General features: G+C 37.5%; 3 protein-coding genes across 6 annotated transcripts; 2 read left to right on the plus strand and 1 right to left on the minus strand.

Annotated features, from left to right (window-relative positions):
- Positions 1 to 1,721: 1,721 nt before the first annotated feature.
- Positions 1,722 to 20,480, minus strand: LOC146466928 (uncharacterized). 4 transcript variants are annotated; one of them, XM_085126446.1, is made up of 11 exons: positions 17,040 to 17,375; positions 12,405 to 12,493; positions 11,607 to 11,666; positions 10,398 to 10,442; positions 8,076 to 8,276; positions 6,851 to 6,913; positions 6,422 to 6,445; positions 6,090 to 6,170; positions 5,201 to 5,288; positions 4,579 to 4,829; positions 1,722 to 2,288 (listed from the first exon to the last, which is right to left on the minus strand). In XM_085126446.1, the coding sequence occupies exons 1-7, from the start codon at positions 17,150 to 17,152 to the stop codon at positions 6,435 to 6,437; spliced, it is 582 nt and encodes a 193-aa protein (XP_084982572.1). In that variant the 5' UTR covers positions 17,153 to 17,375; the 3' UTR covers positions 1,722 to 2,288; positions 4,579 to 4,829; positions 5,201 to 5,288; positions 6,090 to 6,170; positions 6,422 to 6,434. The 4 variants fall into 4 exon arrangements, 3 of the variants coding, with proteins under 3 accessions (XP_084982572.1, XP_084982571.1, XP_084982573.1); XM_085126445.1 differs by lacking the exons at positions 6,422 to 6,445; positions 17,040 to 17,375 and adding an exon at positions 20,261 to 20,480; XM_085126447.1 differs by lacking the exon at positions 5,201 to 5,288 and having other exon boundaries at positions 4,579 to 4,658; positions 17,040 to 17,376.
- On the plus strand, positions 17,775 to 18,696 carry LOC146466929 (uncharacterized). The gene is made up of 2 exons (XM_085126451.1): positions 17,775 to 17,933; positions 18,035 to 18,696. The coding sequence occupies exon 2, from the start codon at positions 18,052 to 18,054 to the stop codon at positions 18,457 to 18,459; it is 408 nt and encodes a 135-aa protein (XP_084982577.1). The 5' UTR covers positions 17,775 to 17,933; positions 18,035 to 18,051; the 3' UTR covers positions 18,460 to 18,696.
- A 1,953-nt stretch (positions 20,481 to 22,433) lies between the features above and the next one.
- On the plus strand, positions 22,434 to 23,936 carry LOC146466930 (uncharacterized). Its single transcript, XM_085126444.1, has one exon. The coding sequence runs from the start codon at positions 22,918 to 22,920 to the stop codon at positions 23,677 to 23,679; it is 762 nt and encodes a 253-aa protein (XP_084982570.1). The 5' UTR covers positions 22,434 to 22,917; the 3' UTR covers positions 23,680 to 23,936.
- Positions 23,937 to 24,641: the final 705 nt, after the last annotated feature.

A 24,641-nucleotide genomic window follows, 5' to 3' on the forward strand; every position in this document is an offset into this window, starting at 1 on the left:
AAGCTTGTCAGGGGACATTCTCAGACACACTTTTTTCACTTGTTTATGTCCCTAGGGATCTCGGCGTGTCGTAAAACTCCCTTGGGAATCATTTTTAAGTGCAAATAACGCCCTGACAAAATATTTTCTGTTTAATTTTCACCGTGACTTCATCTTCTCTGGGCTATGTTTTTTTGTCCCTGGTCCCTTGGGAGGCCTAAAAAGTGTCTCAGAGGACATTTTCGGACACACTGATTTGATTGGAAGTTTTTAAAAGAATATTTTTTTTCGTCCAAAAATCGACTTTTTTCCAAGGGTTTTTGGCCAAAAAATGACCAAAATTTGAAGTCTTCATTTTTCACTCGTTTATGTCCCTAGGGATCTCGGCGTGTCGTAAAAGTCTCTTGGGAATCATTTTTAAGTGCAAATAACACCCTGACAAAGTATTTTCTGTTTAACCCTCACGGTGATTCATCTCTTAAGGGCTATTTCTTTGTGTCCCGTCTCTTGGGAGCGCTAAAAAGTGTCTCATGGGACGTTTTTGGACACACTGATTCAAAAATCTACTTTTTTCAAAGGGGTAGGTCCAGGGTTTTGGGGCAAAAATGACCAAATTTTTAAGTCGGCATTTTTCACTCCTTTATGTCCTCAGGGATCTCGGCGTGTCGTAAAACTCCCTTTGGAATCATTTTTAAGTGCAAATAACGCCCTGACAAAGAATTTCTGTTGAACGCTGACCCTGGCTTCATCTTTTGTGTGCTATTTCTTTGTCCCTGGTTCCTTGGGAGGCCTAAAAAGAAAGTGTCTCAGTAGTCGTTTTAGGACACACTGATTCGATTGGAAGCTTTTTTTAAAGAATATTTTTCTTGCAGCCAAAAATCGATTTTTTTCCAAGGGTAGGTCCACGGTATTGGACCTACATTCTGAAACAGTAGCTTTTCAAGACAGTTTTATCTGCATCCTGAAATATTTTTTTTAGACAGTATTACCTTCTTTTTGAAATAGTAGTTTTTAAAGACAGTATTACAGTACCTACATTCTGAAATAGTAGTTTCTCAAGACAGTATTATAAAATTGATTTTCTGCCTAATTTTTCATTGTTATACTAAAGAGTATGGGATATTGTGTTCAAAAAACTGCTCTTTATTACTGAATGTAGGTAATGTTGTTTTAAAAAAAAAATGCTTTTTATGCTGTCTTCAATAACTAGATATGCACTATTACAGGAAGTAGGTCAGTGCGTAATACTTTGAATAAAACCTTCTTTACAGAATGTACGTAATAATAATAGCACAGAAATTAATAATGTCTTGCTTTAGCATCAAAACCATAAAGGCCTATTTTAACGGTTTCAACATTTTACCAACATTCGTTCAACAAAAGTTGACAGATGTTGGGAAAATGTTGAAAGGAGTGTTCAAACGGCTTCAACACCATTCGAAATTTTCAAGAACAAAGGAAATGTTGCATGGATGATAAATGAAAGTTTAAACCGATTTAAATTCGATTCAACACGCTTTCAACATTTTTTTTATCTTTCAACGATGTTGAACGATCTGTTCAAATGTCTCCAACATTGGTTCAACAAAGTGTTGAACGCATGTTGAAGCAAATGACGGGCCTTAACATTTATGAAAACTTGAAAAGATGTCTTTAAAGCGTGCAAAACTATCCTGGCAAGATTTGCTTTCGACAAGCGCACAATACAAGACTCCCATTTAGATCCGAATATAAAGTTCTACTAGCTGTTACCAATTTTTAATTCCAAAATATTTTACCTTTAAACACTTAAAACTATGTTCAAAGTGCTGACCATAAAATGGGAGATTTGTAAATCTGAAACACGACTCAGATTTTACCTGAGCGCGAAACAAAAAAAATCAACTCAGACTCACTGCTTGGTATAGTTTAGTGTCCCAACAGACTTCGGAAAAAAAGGTTAATTGTTATTTCGTGCATACTAAGGGTGCTCCCAAAAGTTGTAACACTGGAAAGTTTGGTGAATCTTGATCGTCTTCCTAAAATGCACTGCAACTTGGACGGAATTGAGAATTTTTCGACTGAAAATAATTTGGCAAAACTTCATTTTAACACTTTTCTTCTCATACAATCTAAATCACAGTAGGCATTATATTTACGGCATTGTAGTCAGCGTTCCTTCTTTCATCCTTTCTTCTCTCCTTGGTGTTTTTTTCCCTTACATTTCTTGTTCCCACTTTGCGAAATCCAACCTGACAGGGATGGCACCTGAAACAAGCAATTTTTTTCACGTCAAACGCTGTGTGTTTGTTTCAAAGTGCCTTCGCGACCTGCAGCACAAAGTGTGTAACATTCTTCACTTTCTATGAAAAAAAAAATGTTAACGCCAGCCACTATTCAACAAAAACATGAGAACTGGCAACATAACCTGGTTACAGTAAAACCAGTCTTTTTTGGGAACGATTTTGGTAGTGCACGTGTGGTTTTCTTGTTGATCATGTGGCAATCAAAACCTACGTTTTATTTTTTGGAGGGGAAGAGAGGTCTGTGGATGAAACGTGACAATTCAAATAAAACCTACTGAGCAGTACTTTCCTCTGGTGTTGTTTATTATGCTGTAAAGGTGGTTCTAACTTTTGAGTCTGTGAGTGAAATACTCAGGTCTGACCATTCAAATGAAGGCTTAACTGAACAGTACTTTCCTGTACTGTGGTGCTGTTTATTATGCTGCACAAGGTGATTCTAACTTTTGAATGTGTGGATGAAATCCTAAAGTGTGACCATTCAAATGAAGGCTAATGAACAGTACTTTCCTGTGGTGCTGTTTATTATGCTGCACAAGGTGATTCTAACTTTTGAATCTGTGGATGAAATCCTAAAGTGTGACCATTTAAATGAAAGCTACTGAGCAGTACTTTCCTGTGGTGCTGTTCATTATGCTGTACAAGGTGATTCTAACTTTTGAATCTGTGGATGAAATCCTAAAGTGTGACCATTCAAACAGAAACTTTACTGATCAGTGGTGTGTTTATTGGGCAAGGTGGTGTTAACTTTTGAGATGCAAAAACAGGTGCACAATGCTGTTGTTTAAAGTTTAGCTTTCACATTCTATCTTCTATAAATGAACTGATGGCACTAAAATAATTTGCTACCGAGTTTTATTCACCATTATCACAGTTGTCTTGGATTTCATTTCTTAAGCAATGCTTCCTTCAACAACTTTGGAAATGAATATAAAGTATTTATCTCGTGTCTGTCATAATAAGAATGAGAATGACTGAATCAAATTGCTTTGTGAAGCACTTTTATCTATAATAATTCTTCCTCCTTGCTTTCTGGCCTAAACCTCCACTGGCTGGTGTAATAGCTGTCTTTTTTTTATTATTTCAGGCTAGATTGTATGAATTTCGAAAAAGCAATACCAAAATGAGACAAATCTTCATTTGATCTGCAGGACACACAGCATATTTTTTACCACTAGCTCATATACAGACCCAGTCAGACTGTAGGTGCACTGAATCACAAGGTGCACCGATTAAACCAATTAAAACGGCAAAATACTCTGTCTTTACAGCTCGCATTTGTCAGTCGCTGCATTTTTTACATTGAATTGTGCTTGTTCATCACCTGTGTTTTTTCGTTTTGTTTCTCTCTCGCTTTCTCTTCTTTCCACATTTGTCGACAAATTCAATGAGTACACAAATTATAGCTTTCTCCATGTGCAAATGTCAAAATTGAAAGCATGTCAACGAGCACATGTGTCATGTCTTCATTTCACCTTTCTTTCTTTGATAAACTTATCCTGTGCAGAGGATTACGTTTTCTATACAGGTCTCAAAATGTTTATTTTTGACAGAATCACATATTAAGTTCAGTTATGGTAGCAAATTTGCACCTCTAAAGGGCGATTTACACGGTATGATGTTGTCGCATGCGACAAGCTTACGACAGCCCTACGACACGAATTGTTTCGTGTAAATCAAACCTACAACTAGCTTACGACTGTCGTGTAAGTCACAAAAAAATGTGTTAATATCCTACGACAATCGCAGGTATAGGCAATGTTGAGTGACGAGAGTTGTATACAATGTAGTTTGCATGACGCAAGCAGCGCGCGCTCCAGAAATCGCATGCGACAGTTGTAAGCAAAAGTTGTACCATCTAAATTGGCGTTAAGACTTTTTCACATCAGAAACTGAAGGTGTTCACATGTAATCATTTTGGCTTAAGTTTTTATGCATCACAGTTTGCAACTGAATATAAATTTTTGTGATCAAAAACTGTTAGTCATGAAGTCCTTCATATGCAATATACAGTGGAGACAACAAAACAGTATCCTACAATAACAGCACATTCAAGCAGATTTACCTTCATTCAAATAACTTGTACACAGTGTTATAGCATGTAAATTATTAAAGTGAAAATTTTGTTATAAAAATATAATTTATTCTAGCAATTGAAAGAAAAAGGTTAACAGTGCTTATCCTTGCATGGATCACACATGATTATAAGCTGCACTCTAACCAGAAAAGGTGTTTTTAAATGTGCAGCCTGACCAAATAAACTGTAAATACAATATTTAGTCTTTATTACTAATACGTAATAACTAACTTCCCCTACCTTTGTAAACTTTCTGTTAAAGGTGACTGTACTTGACTCGTCTGCTTGCTTAATTCCTGCATCTAAACATTCCTCGTACCCTGTGTAAAACTACATGTAAACAATGCTGTCAAATTTTTGGACATCACAAATTCAGAACTGCCTGGCAAACAGATGCAATATTAAATTTTATATTCATTTGGAAACGGCTGTTTTAACCAGAAAGGATACAGCTCTGTTGAACCTCTAATTTTGTGGACTTGCAGTATGATCTGAAATAATATCCAGGAAATTACACATCAAATTACATTGAAAGGGTTGCGTTCCTAGGTCATTCGTTCCATGCAGCCTTAATAACAATTTTTTATTGATAGGAATTTTTGTCAAGTTTACAAACAAGACTTTTTGTTTTCTTATCATTATTTTTTTTATTGAAAGCCATAACTGTAAACATCAAGAAGAGCATATTATAGTTTTCACAGCATTGAAATAGGTTTGGAAACTGCCCTAACTTTCCATTTGAAGTGAGCTTGAAATTATATGCTGTTAATGTTGTATTATATGATAGAAATTGCTTACATGTTGTCTACTCTTGTGTTGCTTTTAATATAACCTCATTATATTTGATAAGCGTTGCCAATACCTTAATTAACTTGGCTGTTTTGGTCAACTATCAGTTTCATTCTTTTACCATCTCACTTTTCTATAATGACATGAATTTGTCCCTCAGGCTGAAAGAATATATTAAATCCATGGCATGTGACATGTCACTTTTAACTAAGAGTCAGACATGTATATATGGTACATAAATTTCTAACCAGTGCATTTTGGCATTGAAACATTCTTCCTATTTCAAAGACAGTTGTTAACATTATCATGTGAGTATTTTTTATTTGTTAAATCTAAAGCGGTGTACATGATTTGCTGATAGCTTTGGAATTTTTTTTTGTGGCGAAAAGGTTTTCCAAGATATCCAGAATATAGAGTGAGGGGGGTCTTGGCACTGGGACCTTGTAAAAAGATAATCCCGAAATATAAAATAGAGACTTGTGTTTAAAATACGATTTACTGGGAGAGATGATTAATTAAATGCGGCGTATTCAATGACCATTGCAGTCTAAACATTTACATTAAAAAATTTTCGTGCATTTCACATGAACAACGATTCATGTAGTTTGTGTAGGTCAGCCTTTAACTGGTAAATATCTTAGTTAGCAAAACGTTTTCCATTTGCCTTTTTTTCCATTTTTAAAAATTATACATTGTCAGTAGGGAGTTGCCATGAATACCTTACTTGTGTAAATAACCTTTTTTGTCACCAATTTCTATTTTCTTTTTCTCAACATTTACAAGCTCTACTGGCTACATTAAATGTAGCAGTATTATATTCACAGACCTTTTGTTCTTGACGTTAATCTTTTTTTTTTATAGTTATTATCTGGAATGTTTAATAAAAGTTTTTGTTACCCAACATATAGCCAGAAATAATGTTCATAGTGTGATACCCAATGTTGGCATTTATAATCACTTACCAGTTGATCAACCACAGGGACTCGAGTTGTTATCGATATACGGGACATATGGGCTGCCTTGTATGCAGTTGCTGCTGCAGCCTGTAGTACCAATAACAGACAAATATAATTGAAAGAAACAAGAAATGTGAAAAAAAAAGTCACCGCCAACCAACCAAATATATTCAAGGTACTGCCAAGTCAATATTGGTTTCCTTATAAAATTTTCTTGGTTTAATTACATGTCAAATGCAACTATTTTGCGCAAATTAACTTAAATGATGTTAATCTCTATATTGTCAGTGATACTTATTTTGTTTTTTTGTTAAAATAATTATTTAACTAAAACTCACCTCTTTTTCTCTGTCAGCCAATTCCTACCAAGGGAAAAAATGGTTTTTTTTTAAATTTGCTTTCTTAAATATACAGTATCTACCTTATAAATCCCCATACTGAAGTCAACTCAAGGCATCAGTGCAAGATTGAAAACATGCATATCTATATACACTGTAGTTGTGGCTTGATCTAAGTAAATCCTTCTCTATCAGCATCTCCCAAACGTTCGTGTATAATACAAAACTTTGCAGCACTATTCCACTAAAGGGTTGCCAGGTTAATTTCCTAATTGATTGACAGTTTGCTTGTTTTGTACTGTTTTTGTTTGTTTGTTCTTAGGGGTCCCTTACATGAGGTGGTTGCCTACAGATGCACGAGATTGGGACCCTACACAGGAAGCTTTTGACATAGTTAGGTCGAAATGGTTTCAATTCTATAATACTCACTGATGCTCTTAAGGCAGCATCTTGTTCTTTCCTTACAGCTCTTGTCTGCTTGCAATCCTTTCCCTGTGAAATTTTTAAAATAGATTAATGTTTTAAATGAAAGGTTGTCTTGACAGCACATTCACATAACCTGAGTGATCATTATTGACATTTACTTTAATAACTACTCTGTGTGCATCCCTGTATAATGGGCTAGTCAGTCTATTGTCAGAGACCTTAAAATTTGTGAGGCTGGCAACTAGTGGTTCTTTACAGTACAGTAAACCACCCTCATAGCTTTGAGAACGTTTGTCAAGTTTGCAAAGGCTTGGTTGGATTCTCCAATTAGCAAACCATGAGCAGGATGTTGTTAACTTGCATGTTCATGTAGGGTTAGTTTATGGATTAACTAAAAATAATTTTTATTGTTGTGTAATGTTTCGTGCGACGTAACAATATTAATCCCCATTGTCCATTTTCACAAAAATGAAAAGATGAGCAACAGGGACATGTTTTAGTGCTGAAAGTAACTGCATGTACAATTGATTAGCATTCCATTCTGCTGTTGAAAGTAGTTGCTTCCACTGGTACATAAATTGGCTCAAGCTCCAACCTGCATGCCTGCCATTTTAACTGTAGGATGACAGTGCAACTTTACCCGCTTATTTGAGACCCTTGCTACCCCATGTATACTCATTCGATCTCTTTACTTTTGTTCCCATTTGATCATTAATAGGCAAGTTTTTCTTACCTTTGATACTTTATGGCTAATCTATGTTTTGAATGTTCTCATTTGCTAAATTAATGATATCCTAATCAGTAATGTCTTCACCTTTTTGTGCAGTAATAAACCAAAAAACATTTATTGTCATCATACTGTAGCCAATAGAGTGTGTGCACGGCGGCCATGTTGGAGGACTGAAACAATAGAAGATGTTTGCATAAAAATAGAATATATTTCCCAAAAGAAAATCATTGTATTGTTTTGGTCCTCCAACATGGCCGTCGTGCACACACTCTATTAATTGTTGTAGTTATGTTTCAATTTAGGGTAAAACATGTATGGTGCCTAATTGCATTATTTGATGTAGTGCACTTAAATCATGAAATTAATGGTAATTAACTTGTTGTACATGTTGTAAGCACCTTTTTTTTCTGGTATTTTACTTAATATACTTTTATATGTTCCACTGCTAGTAGTTCCAGTGTGTATTTTATAAATAATATATTGTTGTACTGTATGTACCCGCTAACAATGCTCCCGCAATTGGATGTTGTGTAAGTCCAGCGTGGAGGAGAATTAGCACATGGAGGCCAGATGCCTCTCCCCCAATGGCAACCTTCAAAGTCTCCATCACGTATGATGCTGGAGGAGAATTAGTGTGAGCAACCCACAGTAGACATCTGCTCAATTGCTCCACAACTTCTTGGTTTGCTATTAAGTCCCCTAATGTAAAACAGAAATTCACTTATTTAAATTATATGATTGTTAATAATACTTAATAATTTATTTTCAACAATCATTGTTTCATGTGTAATCTTTTTATTACCTCACTCAAGGCATCAACAGTTTCATCTTCATGGTCAAAATGGATGACTATCCGGCAAAGGAACTAAGTCTTGGTGGATTTGTATATTGGCTTTGCTTTGTCTGCAGTTGCAGTTATTGTAGTGTGTTTTGTCAGTACACAAAAGTATACTTTTTGTAGACCTCCGCTTTTGTTGCAGTACACTATATGTATACTGAACCCAGCCATGGTTGCTTAAAGTATACCTCAAGTAATTACTATACTCCTGGGCTTTCCAATATCAGATGGATACAAGTATACTGAAAGTATACTTTGAGTATACTAAAAGTATACTTCAATAAATCCTACTAAAAGTATACTTATTGCAGTATACTTCAATTATAGATTTAGTATACTCTAAATATACTGTTTTTAGGTAAGGGTGAACAAAAGAAAATCACAACTTTTATTTCAGAGATACGTGTGCATTCCTCAACATGGCATATTTGGCTGGATATCAAGAATAATTATTGTTGTAAAAATCATTCATTTTTGTAACTTGCTCCTTATGAAAGGTGAAAGGACAGTGTCTGGATAGATCCATCACATTGTGGTTTCTACATGGCCTAGGGTGTTTATGCAGTGGGAGAAATAAAGTTTGCATTCATGAGGTTTCGGCGAAGTGATGATGAATATTTTGGTTGGCAGTGAAAATGGAACACAAATCCACATGCTTTTCAGTGCATTAACTTGCTTTGCATTCGGTCCTGTTAAAGTGCGCCTAACCCTTCAATTTGTTTTCTTTTGGTAGATTTCCATATCTGTGAAGAACTCATTTTCGAAAATTTTTTTTAGAAATATTGAATCCTTTTTATTTTATGAGCGCTAAAAGTTACTGAAATTTTAAATTTTTACGTGCTTTACGCCCCGCTGGACAAATTTTTGTCTCGTGGGCTCATTAGAAACAAGCCAATGAGAAGCGTCCGATATTTGACACTTTCTTAGCTGTGACGTAAGAAAAGGACACCAGAAGGATTCAGAAGGAATCTTATGCATGCTGATTCCTTTCTCTACATTTCGAGAGTTGCTGCATCCAAAAACCACACATTTTCAACCATTTTCTCCGTTTACAATTGAAGCATTACCGCGAATCTTCAGATATTTTTGCACAATGTCCTTTTCTTACATCACACTCCATATTTGGCTGAGTGGGGGACTAATGCGAACGACAGGTGAAAATATCGACAAGACTGCCTTCTGCCTTCACTTCTAGCGCTCGTAAAAAAAGAAAAAGGATTCAATATTTCTCAAAATTTTTTTTCGAAAATGAGTTCTTGAAAGATATGGAAATCTACCAAAAGAAAACAAATTGAAGGGTTAGGGGCACTTTAATACACCTGTACATGTAACGTGCCACCACTAAAATGGTGTTTGCATCATTATGTGATAATAATAGTTATTCTTAAAGTATGCAAATAGCTCTAGAAAATTTTATGTTTGGATTACCAGACTGGATAGTTTCGTCTATTTCCTCTACTCTGCCTTTTTTATACCGGAGATTTGTAAATAACATTGATAGATGTATGATTAATTGAAATTACAAGACAAGGAAATAGCAAAGTGTTCCTACTTTTTACCTTTTTCTTTGGCAATTCATTTATCCCTTTTCCTGCATTCTTTTTTGTTCTGCTTATGTGTGAAGTAGGTTGTCTATTGGTTAGTCTCCATATATGTATTTATATACCTGGATTTATGAAGACAGTACTGGTCAAGCTCCAGAAATATTGCCTTATGTTAGTTTAGTTCTTGTGAGATTTTTTTTTCTGGCATTTTCTTTTGATTCTAAGTCAATAAGAAGAAAGCATACAAGCTGGGTCATTAGCAGACATTTACAAAATAAAAATAGTTTTCTCTTACCCCCTACCTCCCTCCCTACCTGTTTTGCTAACCTAGCCCCTCTCTTTATCTCTCTCTCTCTTGAACATCTTTTAACCGCACAACAATTTCACTTTAAATTTGGCACGCACCCTGAGCTCAGAACTAAGAATTTTTGCTCTTACCATAGACTTCTTCAAGAATATCCTCATATGGATGATCTTGGTCTGCTAGTGAACAAAGTAGGGTGATGATCAGTTATGGTTAATCAAACTCTCAAGAAAAAAAAAGTGATCAGTCCTTTCCAATAACCACTCCCCTTTTGTGTTCCACTTTGTTAATAAGCACCCCAATTTCAATAATCATCTCTTTCCAGTAAGCACCCCTTCTATGTATGTGCCACCCTCGCCATAAGTGCGCCTTATGAGTTACTTTTTCCGAGTAAGCCTGTGTCACTTACTGAATAATACATCATTCTCATTTATTCACCAGGCTTAAAATATTCCATCACATTTATTCCATTGTGCATATGCCACACATGACATTTCAATCCTAGCAGTATGCAAGATGTTTGTCCCATGAACCTTAACTTTAATGGCCTTAGCTCCCACAAGTCTCCTGTAGCTCAGTGGTAGAACATCTGAACTACTAGAGGGTTCCACTCCTGATAGGAGCACTCGCTTTTTTTTTTTTTTTTTGGGGGGGGGGGGGGGGGAGTACGCCTGTGTCACTTACTGAATAATACATCATTCTCATTTATTCATCAAGCTTAAAATATATGTATTCCAACACACTTATTCCATTGCATATTTTAAACACATTTTCCAATTACTATAATTATTGGTTCCTATTCATTATAATTGGCACTAAAAGCTGCTATTTGCTATCCAATGGTCTTAGCCATTAGTGGCAAATATCAGAGGTAACCTTTTCTCAAGTTAATGAACACTGCTAGAATTTACTTATCAGTCCATTTAATATCCAATGAGAATTGTGCTATTAAGCTGCCGCCACACAGCAGCATAACTTCTGCTTTTAAAAATGCTCATTTTTTCCACTCGTGATGAATCATCCACCCCAGACCTCCAGGCGTCACTTGGTCAAAGCATTCGCAAAATAAATTGAAAAGTTGGTTTACCTTGATCAAGCTCAAAGATTGATTGAGTTAACAACATTCTGTTGCAACTCCCATTTCCTCAGGCCATCATTACCTACAGCACCAAATGTTTGCACAGCCATGTAAACAACATTCGAGCAGAGTGAATATGTTGAAAGTAGTGCTGCATGAACCGAGTGCACAATCATTTTACTACCAACCTTCTAATTTCTTTTTAGGCTAAAATTTCCCTGTTTAAACAATAAAACATGCATGTCCAACAGTTGCCTTGACTGACCTCTTTGGCTGAGGGTTTTGGAGTTGAAGTGTTTGGACCTTTGTGGCATCTGGCATTTTCCTGTGGTTATAAAAACAAAAACATTTAGCATGACTATGGAGTGTGATTACCATAAAAATGGCGGAAAGTAAATTATCGTGTCGGAGAGTGATGCCCAGCCTCACCTGATTAATTCAAAACAGGTTACTGAGTGCCATGCCGAATAAGATGTCATCACTTCATAATTCAATGTTAGAACTGCATAAAATTATTAATATTTTGAATATCACAATACAACTAATGAATAACAGAATTGAATATTCTGGAATGCGTCTACAGAACTACATAATTTAGAATATCACAATACAAGTATTGAATTACAGAAATGAATATTCCAGTATCAGAACTGCATATTTTAATATCACAATACAACTTTGACATTTGATGCTAATCACATGCTATATATACATGTACATGACCACAATTTTAACAAAATAATATGTCCACCTGTACTTTCATTTTTTTCAGTCAGCAGTACAGGCACTGTATTTCCCCAGCTCTGTAGTCTGTTTCAGATGTTAAGTTAGGGCGCAGCGAGAGAAATGCTCCAGAAGACAGACAGACGACAGAAGAGGCAAAAAACAAACTGCAATTTTGCCTGTCAAGAATTCATCCTTTGTATGCATTAAGTGATGGCAGCTAGACTCTTAAAAGGCAAAAATCCAATATCGTTGTTAATGGACATAATCATAAAGAGGATTTTTCAAGTTATGATTGCTTTAACAATACAGCAGACAGAAACAACATTGTTACATGTACCTTCTGGATATTGACATACGTGACAGCGAAGCTTCGTCACTGTCAGAGAAACCATCACTGTATGAACCACTTTGAGTTTCTTGTGATGTCTGAAAGAGATAAATTTAAAAGAACTTCACTTTTTAATTCATTGAAGTGGCTTCTCTATAAAAAAAAATTTCCTGGGGAAGTACTCTTCTAAATTGTCGGTGAGAGTTTACGGCACGCCTCTTGAAAACCTTACCAAAACTCAGACCTGCAGTTAGTTTGTTTTACAATAATTATTTTCAAAACTTGAGAATTTTGCTCCAAGCTGGACTTGGGCAATTTCAAGAGTTATAAGACATCTTGAACAGAGAATCAGGAGCCTCTAGGAAACTGTATAGGGTGAAGCCGGCCTTAAACAGAACCTGAAAAATGTCCGTCACATACCCTCGGCTATGTGCATTGTAAAGACAGGCCTCTTTACAATAATTGTAAAGAGGTCTCTCTTTACAGGGGACATTGCGCTATTTTTTTGAGAAATAAATTTAGGGTTGAAGCTGATTGTAAAGAAAAAAAATCAAAAGTTGATTGTTTCTTGGAGATTTGATGACCTGTACAGGAGAGTGCGAGATCCCACCTAATCTTGCAGAATATCCCCTGAGTTTAGCCCACTCAGCCTACAGCCTCATCAGCTATAAGTACATTGTATCAGGCAATATTCTGGTTCAGTTTTGTTAATAACCCAACTAGTGCACAGTATTAGTATTTATTTAATTACATTTGGCTGGGGATGGCTAGGAATGAATATGGAATGCAACTTGAAAAAACTGGCCAATTTTTTCAAGTTCTCCTTGTGCATTTTAGAGAAGTTGCTAACAAATGATTATAGTTAGTTTTTCCTTGGAGAAATCCCATAATATTTTCTACACTGTGTTGTAAGAGCAATTTCATGTTAGCAAAAAAGGTTTAATAAACTTCATCAAATATTTGAGCAGTTTTGAAAAAAACATACAACAACATTACCATGACAGTAACTCTTTAAAAAAAACTTTGAACGAGCAAAATGAGAGCCTTGGTTAACTTTTAACTGTGGATTAACATTTTAATCAGCTTCCAAAGAACTGGGCACAGATCCCCAGAGGTTGGACTCCCTATAACCTGCATGGTCTAGACTTACAAATCCAATTTTTTAGATTCTCCCAAATAAGCAGAGTTCACTTAAATGTAAAGGAGAGCCACAGGTGTTTTATTAGAAGCCAGGACCCAAGTACTGGCACCCATTTACTTTGAACATGGTACATGCCTTTGGAGAGAGTCTAAAAAGAAAAATTAAGGACGGTGCCTACTTTTGTTACTGCGCATACGTTCTGTGCATCTCAAGATACTTGGGTTTCCTATGGGTGGTGCCTTCTAATATAAGGATATTTTGGCATGGTTTTTAACTATGCGGAGAAAGCAGAACTTAGCAAGCGGTGTGCGACAAATGCAGACTGCAGACTTGCAGACTTGCAGACCTGCAGACCTGCAGACTTGCAGACTTGCAGACTTGCAGACTTGCAGACTCAACATACTGGCCTTTTCAAATTCATTTTAAAAATAACATTGTGTAACCTCCGCCATTCCACATCAAGCGCTGTCCGCTTAGAATAGTACGCTTTTAAGGCTACTTGGCTACTTTCAGAGGACAACCGTGAAGACTTGCGCGACCTGCATACTTCCGGATTTTCGCGACTTTGGAATTTAACGAGAATTATGTGCTAGTGTTGTTAGTTCCATGGAGTGTTGCTGATTCACTAGCTCGCGGCATTTAGTACGATCGAGGAGATGTAATCCCTTGTGGAGGCATTTGTTGTTTACGAAATTTTAAGAGCTAAAATCTCGCACAGGGTTTTAAATTCAATTTAACTTTGGCATGGCGACCACCTGAGCAACACATCTACATATTTTTTGCTATTCTGACTTTGAACTCGTACATCTCGATAACCAATCAAAATATCGGAAATTCCTTATTAATGTCTTTTGAATAACGCTGTGCAGCTAATTCGTTCTTGCCAGGCGTTCGATACCCGATAAATTCAATCCAACAGGCCTCGTTCGTCGGAGCGTTTACCTGATCCTGATATTTTAGAATGTAAAATAATCACTAAAATTGTATTTTTTCCAGAACTTAGCTCTTGTTATGCTGTTTGCTATATAGTTTGACAACGTTTTCTCAAAACTGGCGCACGTACGAATTTAATTCCTGAACGTCAACTGTGAAAGTAGCCAAGTATCAAAGCGTACCAAGCAGACAGCGCATGATATGTAATGGCGGAGGTTACACAATACTAGTTTTAAAATGTATTGGGAAAGGCCAGTATGTTGAGTCTGCAAGTCTGCAAGTCTGCAAGTCTACAAGTCTGCAAGTCTGCAGGTCTGCAAGTCTGCAAGTCTGCAAGTCTGCAGGTCTGCAGGTCTGCAAGTCTGCAAGTCTGCAGTCTGCATTTGTCGCACACCGCTTAGCAAGTGCTCTTGTTATCCAAAAAGAAAATTGGGGTAACCATGCATTTTTCAGAGATAACAAAGCCTCAATTTGGAAAAAAACACCATTCATTCCTTTATATTTTACAGCTTTTTAGAAACATTGTTGCTTAATTATCTCTAAAAAATGCATGGTTAGCCCCGAGTTTCTTTTAATTGGATTCCAATAGCGCTTGCAGGATCTGCTTTTCCCACATAGTAATTTAAACTGCGCAAAAATACTTCTGTATTGGTAGGTACCATCCTTAAGGGAAATGGTTACAACAAGTTTGTTCGGAATTAAGAGGACCCACCTTGTCTGGGAAGACACTGCCCATGTCATGAACATAACCAAAAAAATTTTTGTTGGCTTTAAAATTTGAGTTGACACAGAATTATTCAGCTAGCAGGAGTCAGCATCGCTATATAAACAAGAAAAGTGAGGTTTGAATCTCATTGTCATTTTTTTACTGCTGGCTAGAGGGGTGGCTATGCAATAAAGACATCATCTTTTGAGGTTGATGAACAGGAGAGGGAAGGCAGAGACCACCATCTGTTGTGTGGCTTGGTGGGTCCTGTTCGAGTTTAGTAGCTTTGACCACAACAATAACAACAACAATTTATTTTTACAAATTGAGATATAAGTTGCTTATCCCGCAAATAGCCACAAAGCTAGTCGAGACGAGACAAGACAAGTATGAGAACATAATGGAAAATAAAAATTACAATAAATTACAAAACATGTTGGAAAAACAAAAAAGAAAAAAAAAAGAAACTTAACTTTACATAATAACGCAGATTTAGATAAGGCTATGCAACAAAATTAAAGTAAATTTAATGTAATTTTTATTATCATTAATATTATAATAGAAAAGAGATGAAAAGGGAAAACGAGAATCTTTATACTAATAAAAGAGAAGGACATGGGTGATCAGTTTATCATTTGGTTAATTATCGTTTCCACTTCAATATAGGAGTATACAGCAGGGTTCTTATTAGAAGGTGGGACCCGGGTACCAGTACCAGGATACACAAGAGTCAGTACCTGCCTACTTTCAAACTGAAAATAAAGGAATTCACTTCAAGTGCAATTTTCTGCCCAGACACTCTCCTATAGGTGCCCCCAACTTCAAAACTTAATGAAACCCCTGATACAGTTTCAAGTATTTCACTTCCCCAGGGAGTCGTGCCTGTCTGTTTCACCATTTAAGAATGCTCCTACCACAAGAGCTGTTAGCCTTTGAATGTAGACATATTTCGGGCTGTCGCTTCTCTCCGCCCGACAGGTTCCATTGAGTTCGCAGATTAGGTTTGATTTTGCATCAGTGAATATATATTTTTCTGGTTGGATTCCCCCAGGTCCAACTGTTAGTTGAAAATGGTGGTCAGAGTATGAGAACACACACTGTTTTGGGGATGACTCCAGCAACAAAAATTGATTTATTTTCCGTTTTGACGAATCCATGCACCGGATTTTTAAGTGATTTTAAAATCGTTCAATTAGGTTCGATTGGGTTCGGAAATTGAACTCAATGGAACTCTCACACAATTTATGCTTTGGTTCGATTGTGTTCGATTTCCGAACCAATCGAACCCAATCGTTTGATTAAGTTCGATTAGTTATGTCGGGGGTAAGTGACAGTGGGCCTTTAAATGTTATTACTATTGTGAATAAACACTTGTGTAACACAAGAGCTAGATGTTGTCCTTTGTCCTAAATAGGGTCTTAAAATAGAGGACATTGTCCCACACAGGGTAGGTATTTAAGGTTATTTTCGTCCTAAACAGGGTCAGGGTTTCAAACCCCCAGCGGCACCCCTATACCCATGCAAACATGGGTCAAGTGCCCCCACCGGGCTGACACTACTACATGCAATTCGTCATCGATAATTCGAACCGGATTGTGTCAACTTCTGTCGATTTCACCTGCAGTATTACAGATACGATAAAATATTCCAACCCAAGGTTCTGCGCGTTGGAAGCGCCTCTGGCTCTTTTTAACACACAAAAACGCATCACGCTTAGCGGGCTTTGACTCGTTGCAAATAACTCCTCGTAAAGCCAGCGTTAAGGAGGTACGGGGCGTCTTTCATTTTACATGTACAAATAGTAATCCTCTTACATATGTTCTTTACGAAATAAGTTTGATAAAAGAGTACCACTAAGCCTTACCTTTTCCAAATTAAAGTGGACGTGACCGGCCGAAGCCCGCGCCATTTTGAAATTAACCACGTGACCAGAGTGACCAAGGGGAAGGGGACCCTTCCTTTGATTATCGATTGCATCCCTCTGGGCTCGACCAAAAATTCCGGAAATGGAGGGTGAGGAATCGAGTGGAACAGAAATTTTTTGGAATAAAAGTTCGGAATTTTGGGTATACCTCACGAGGTTGTCCTAACGTTCCGGAAAATCGGGAAAAACCCGGAAAATTCCGTTCCATTCGGCCATTCCTACTCGGGTCCAGTTTGCCCGACGTATTAAGATGATGATTGCGTTATTCCGGTTTACGTGGAAAACTCGTGAATGAAACTGGTTTGTTTTTAAGTCGGTTACAGTTAACCGAAAACGCTCAAGTTTGTCAAAACTTCAAAACCATTTGGTTAAATAGCAAGCCCCCCAATACCATTGGTCCCTTGATTCAATAACCGCAACTGTGACACGTCCGAGCTTGTCTCAAGAATCGGATTTAGAAAAGCGTCAGGTTTCGATATACATTTGAATGTTTTCTTTTTATCGGCATCTAAAAGTAGCTAGAAACATTGGACATCTCCTTGATCAGCTCGGTTGTACACGTACCTAAAGTTTATTCATTCGGCTATTCCTTTTTTTTTTCTTTTTTTTTCTTCTTACAATTTCATTTTACTAGTTTTCTTCCGTTGCCTTTCGCAACACGTCAATCAAAGCAGTTGACAGCTTACACTTGGCACATGGGTTGTGCGCATCAGTTCTTCACTGAACAGTTCAGACATCTTGTTCTCAAGAATTTATTAAAAGTGCTATTGTTTACAAGTATTCACTGACCAGGAAGAAGTTCTATTGAGTTCAGGTGCTCGAAAATCAGAAGAGGTAAGGTTTACCTCAAATTTTCACCTTTGAAGTTGGCTAATTAGCGAACAACTCGACGTAAGTATTTTGAATGCGATCTTCGCTGTTGTTATATATTCTAGACACAACCAAGTTTACCATGGAAAGTATTCGTGGTTTTTCAGCAGAGTATGATCTTCTGTGCACTGAAAACAAGGAATTTCTTTATGAGACCGCAAGTGATGGAGCAATCCCGTCCGCCGTTAATCCGAATTTAGTTCTGCAAGTCGACAAACAATTCCTGGCTTCTTCAAAAATGACAGACGAGGAATTCAAGCACGTGTCGATGGATGTGCCAACTGATCCACAGGCCACAGGCAGAAAAAGGAAACGAAACTCGGTGAAGGATAAACTCAGAACTGAAGCGGAACAGAATGCTTATAAAAAACTCAAACAGATTATACCTTCCTTACGAGGTTGTAAACGGGTCACAAAGCTTGAAACCATCCGTCAAGCATGCTTGTACATCGAGAAATTACAAGCCACACTTACTGGAATAAGAGGTTAGAGATGCGCAGAGAACTCAAAAAAAATCTACCCTTGGCTATTTGAAAGTCACATAACGATTTGAAAAGCCCCGTTTGCACAGTAATTTAGCAATAGTCTGTTTAGGTTGTTTTGTCTTTGAACTTTGACAGTTGCTTGGCGCGGTAAACAACGGCTGATTAAGTTCATTACACTTTGAGATTATAGTTGCGTTAACTAATCGTTTTTAAACGAGAGAATAACTTTCATGAAGTTTAAAGTGTGAAAAAATTAAGCTCAATTTATTGTGGAGTAAATCTCGAACAAACGAAGAGAAACAAATTTATAATCTTGACCACTACCAACGTTCCTTCTTCCAAGGTCAAATGAGCTCTGGTTCAGCCATGTGATTTCATGCGTGACTAATTTATTCGAATCAAACATTTCAGGGGAATCACTTTGGATTTGATTTGATTGTATTTATTACCTGTTTCACCATCGTTGATGTTAGTCTTATTATACAGAACGTTAACCAGTCTATCTCAATGTAACTCGAAACGATTCTCGCACTGCAACTGGAACTCGAATCCGAGCTCGATCATTCCTTACTCCCGCACTCCAGGGTCGTAGTGAGGTATACCGTATTTCCAAAAGCGACCAGGGGCCCGTTTCTCGAAAGTCCCGGTAACTTACCGGGCCCGTTAAGTATATTTTTAAATGTTTTTTCGCCTATTACAGAACGATTACAGACATGGTACTTCGCCAATGTTTTCATAGAATCATAAGATTTTAAAATTTGGTATTCAAAGCTAACAAAAATTGACTTCTGTTAAGAAACATTTATCACTAAAGACACTTATCGGGCCCGGTAAGTTACCGGGACTTTAGAGAAACGTGCCCCAGGCCCCAGTTGTTCAAAGAGAGGAAAACTTAATCCTGCGGATAAATCGCTATCCAGCTGATAAAATGTATTGGTTGGAGTACATTTTATCCTCGAGGCCGAGCGTTATCCGCTCTTTGAACAACCGGAGCCAGACCTCTAAAACATATCGAAGCCTTCCACCGTTTTGATCCGTTACCGAGGAGAAGCTGGGAGCAACGAGCTCTTTCCACGCTACCCTGAGCAGCAGTCGATTCGTTTCCAAGTGAGCTCTCGGACAGCTACACTAGCCTGCAAACAAGCTCTCTTTTAGGTCAACCGCGGAAGGACAACAATTCAAGGTTCGCAGAGAATGCTGTTACGGGACAAAATGGTCTGAAAATCCCCCAAATTTTGGGCGAAATCCCCAGAATCTGTTGTAAAAATACCGGCTTAGAAATTGTTTTGGACAAGAATGTTTTTGTCAAACACTTAGGAGACTGGTCACGAGTGAGCTCACATGGCTATCTGCAGCTTTAAAACATTCAGTGTTGTTGTTACATTAAAATCTTTCACATGAGAGAACTGTAGATCTTTGTGGAGACAATTAAAGGTTTAACACAGGGATAAAAGTCTCCTATTATAAAAACACCATGCAGCGTAAATGATGTATAAATGTTGTATCCCATGTAACGATTGTCGGATTTTGCGGAAGTGAACTACAGAAGGATTTGCCAACTACACTAGTTTAACATTACAGCCAACATCTGTGGTATTTGTGAGCTGGCACTGGATGAAAAAAAATATTTCAGTTTTGTCAATTTTCATTGATAAGTCTTGAAATGAAAGAAGCTAGAACACCGACAAAATATGTAAACATCGCATGTGCTATGGCCGTCTCATTTCGGGCTTATCGCGGAAACTTTGGAGTCGAAAAAGACAAATAAAATGTCGCAAATGGCAGAACTAAATTCTTTGTACTCACCGTGAAAAGTTAGAACCATAAGCGCAGGCCGGCCGGATGACATGAAAGATGGAGAAATTGCACACACCAAGTGAAATTCCCGCGCATAAATATAATATAGTCTGCATGACTGGACAAAACGCTCGGTAAATTGGACGAATTATTACCGAACCCAGTCGAAGTTAATCGAACAATTGGGTTCGATTGGTTTGATAATCGGCCACAATCGAACCAAAGAGGTTTTGTGCTTTCGCTTTCCGAACCTAATCGTACTCCGAATGGAACATGCACGTGCAAATTCGAATAATCTAGAAACTGCTCAAAATATAGTGTTTTCACATGACGTCACGGCGGCCATGTTGGTGTCCCAAAACAAAGAAATGGCGGCCATGTTGGTGTCCCAAACTAAACCTCTAGGAATTGAACTCTATTTTCATGCAAATACTTTCTTTCGTTTCAGTAAACCTATACCTGCCAACTTTTTCTGAGTCAAACGCGTGAGATTTTTGTCTCGTCATGACCGGAATTTCCGAAAACGTCCGAGCCACTTCCGAATATTTCCGACGATTTTCCGAAGACTTCCGAACGTTGCCGAAAATGTCCGACGATATTCCGACGACCTTTGAACACTTACGATTCAAACGGGTTGTAGACATTTGAAAGCTTTTGCGATTGTTATAGGGAGCAAAGAAATAATACATAACAAATCTGAAATGAAATGAAGATTTTTTAGAACAATTCGTCCGGATTTGTGAGTCAGGCGTGAGAAATTGTCCTCGATGCGTGAGATCGATGTCTCTAGTCCCCAGGCGTGAGACTCACGCATAATGCGTGAGAGTTGGCAGGTATAGTAAACCAATATGGCCAGTAGTCACGTGAATGAAAACACTCGATACTAGATAGTTTGAAACATTCTCTCTCCACGATCCTCGCAAGCGTGAACCACAAATTTAACCAAGTGGTTCAACGGACAATAGAAAATTAATCTTAATTCACTGTTGTTGTATTTTATGATTTATTTTTTAGCTGTGAGCATATGATAAGTTTAAAAACATGACTAGAACTGATTTACGGAATGGTCCTCGAAAAGATTTTAAAACACATAACCTAAGTTTCAATCTAGGAACGACATAAATATTAATCATATGGTAATTAAAAAGCATAAGTCATGATAACCAGGGTGGATTAAGAGAAGATATTAAGATTCTAAAAAGAAAATACATTAATTGCAGAATGGCTTTTGAGAGGCAATGCTTAAAAAGGGGCAACGAAGGTGCTTCCCTGAGTGAGGAATCAAGAGAATTCCAAGAGAATTCCAATTCTTTCAGGCCAATCAGTCTTCCATTGGCCGCAGTTTTCCTAAAGCTGTTGTTTCTGGATCTAGTGTTAGTAGTATTAAAACTATAAAAAAAATCATACTTAAACCTACACTGGAAGGAATGGGGGAAATAATTGTTAATTGACTTATAAGCAACAATAGCACAACGCACAGCACTTCTGCGCGGCAAAGGCTTCCAATATAGCTTTAATAGCAATGGGGTTGCTAGGAGATGCGCTTCCGGGAAGATCTAAAATAACCTGTGTAGCTTTGTTTCGAAAGACTTGCAAATCGGTCATAAGAGATGTTTTACGGTCGCCCCAGATGAAAAGAAGATTCGGGAAGCCGAATCACACGAAAATAAAACCTCTTATTTCAAGGTGTCCCCCCCCCCCTTTTTTTTTTTCGATTTTTTGTCTCATGTTTTAAAGGTTCATTAGTCACTCAGAATAACCACTTAGAATAGCCGCCAAAATTGTCTGTTTCCAGCCAAAACTTTGCAATGTGGATAAGACTAGTAGCTTCGATTTCAGTTAAATTATAAACGTTCATTTGACACTGACAAGTTTTGGACAAACAGAGGGGGTGATCTGCTCTCGCCGGGCAGGGAAACAAGTGAAACAAGTGGCCGATGTGCAAACTGCACAGGATGAATGTTGTTTTATTCGAGCTATAATAAAAGCTTAACAAATAACATTACAAACTGCGAGTCTATTTTCTTCCAATTGAGCAAACGTCAACCAAACAAAAGACTTCAAATAAGCTTATTGTCTGCTGAAAATTAGTAGACCAATCAAAATGCTGATTCGCTGGTGTTAGCATTATATATAATGAATTATTCATCCAGGCGCAGGTACATACCAGTAAGGGCTTGATGGCGCTATGGAGATCTAGGTTCCTGTCCATTATTATAATTTAAAAAGAACAGGGATAAATATTCACAAAGGTTTGAATTGCTCTTATAGTTTGAATATGGCTCGCGCCTTTTTTGTGGTTTAAAATTAGCCGATCTTCATCCAGAACGGCTGATCGAATCTACAGGCAATCGTTGGGAAGGAAAAACATCGAGAAAGGTCGTGATCCGGCTTATATATTTGCCAATATTTTCTCAACTGGCGCTGATCACAATCTACGTAAGAGGATAATTCCGAGAAAGCCCAAAACACTGAATGTGTCATGAACCTTGCTTTCGTTCAACGGCGGATACAGCAACAACTTCTGCGGAAAAAGGTCTCCGATTGTCTTAGATTCTTCATGGTCCGGATAAACCTTTAAGGCGACGATGCAGTTTATGCATAAACAGACGGCTTATTGAACAAGATCTTAATCATGCGAGATCGCTCCGGAAGGAATTCTCAAAATGGAGCCTTCTAAACAGAGGAAAACTCATTCTACTTCGAATCAAGGCTCGGCGATCAACGATGCAGCGTTTTATTCCAACTACGGCACTGCAAACAACACAACAAATTCAAAATATTCGTCGCATCACGAGGCGAACGATGACAATAATGGCGTACAACCACCCTACCATTATCACCCGGATAGGGACCACGGCCCAAAATTAGGACTTATAAGAGGATACCACCGCCAAATGTATGAACCAGTACCTCAGAAGGGGACATGTTGTGAATGCTCTACTGGGGAAACAAGGGGGACGACTTCTTCACACGGATGCAATTGGGGCGTGGCGTTTGGTTGTGTTCTTTTAATAATCGGTGTTATAGCGATTCTTATGGGTTTTATGGTGCCGCAAAAAACGTCCAAAAGACATGGTCACCTAAGCCACGAGGAGAGAAAAGAGCTACATCAGATCAACCTGTTTATTGACATTTTTGTTATATCAGGACTTTCTGTTCTTTCCGTAGGAGGTTTGCTAATCTCCGTGGCTCTACTACTGCCATTGCTTAGACGAAGGGCCGAGCGTCGCTACGATGAACCGATCAGATACTTCGGAAGCGAGGTATATGTGAAATCCGAAGATTTACCCACGAAATTGTCAGAAAATCCCTCTATAGATTTGGGATTTCACAAGGATGTTGTACCAGCGGATATCGCCGTGCGTAAAATTCAACCGGAGAGCGAGAAAAGCGAACACGTTGATTTAACGACACAATCGAAATGATTCTCTACGATTGAAAAACCTATATACAACGAAATGATTTTAATAAGCTCCTCACATCAGTAAGTAAATAAATCTTATGATAAAACGGTAAATAATGTAAATAAATTAATATTACAACTTGGAAATGTTCATCATGAAAATCACTATCTAGGTCGTTTAAAATGGATAACTTAAGTTATTATTACAATACACTATAACAAGGTTATATTTTTACTAGAAGGGAAAAAATTAAATAAAAGAAAGATTAATCAGTTGTACTTAATGCGAGCATGTTTATTCTGAGAAATCTTTTATAGTTGTACATGAAGGGTTTTTCTAGAATGCCGTATTTAATTTAAAATACATGTATAAACTGCACGAAGGAAGCTCCTCAAAGGTGACCCCTAAAAATTTCGACGAAAGAAGGCTATGTTCCTTTTGCAAGAGTCTCGACCTTTGAATAGCTTTTGGTTTTAATAATAAGAGTCCTCCCGGGGCACATGCGCAGAAGAGTCCAGTTGAAACTAATTTAAAAACAACTCGTCGAGGGAATTTTTCCTTTGGCGCCATTGTAAACGCTTTCAAAAATATCACAACAAGCAACTTCTGTAATTACTAAAGAAAGTTTGCTAATTAAAAATTCAGCTAACTTTCCGGTGATCAGAACGCGATTCAAACAGATGACTCCAGCTTCCTGAACTCTCCGGCGTTATTTGTAAAAGTTGGGTCAACGATTTTACGCACCTCTAGCTCTCGACGCGCGCATGCACCTGGGGTGACATCGTCCCTTTAAGATGTGTGTCATATTATAGTTTTAAGTTATAATTGAATATTGTTATCGAATTATGATTGAAAAGATCACACTATTACTTAACTGTTCGAGAAAAAATTTAATGTCTCTCGGTTTACTTCGACCAACTTGTATGATTTCCGGAATAGATAGTGAAAAATTATTTCATATTTGCTTTGGTTTTGCCTCAAAA

This window comes from Pavona decussata, unplaced genomic scaffold (genome assembly GCF_977016875.1).
Source record: "Pavona decussata unplaced genomic scaffold, jaPavDecu1.1 SCAFFOLD_140, whole genome shotgun sequence".
NCBI classification, from domain to species: domain Eukaryota; kingdom Metazoa; phylum Cnidaria; class Anthozoa; order Scleractinia; family Agariciidae; genus Pavona; species Pavona decussata.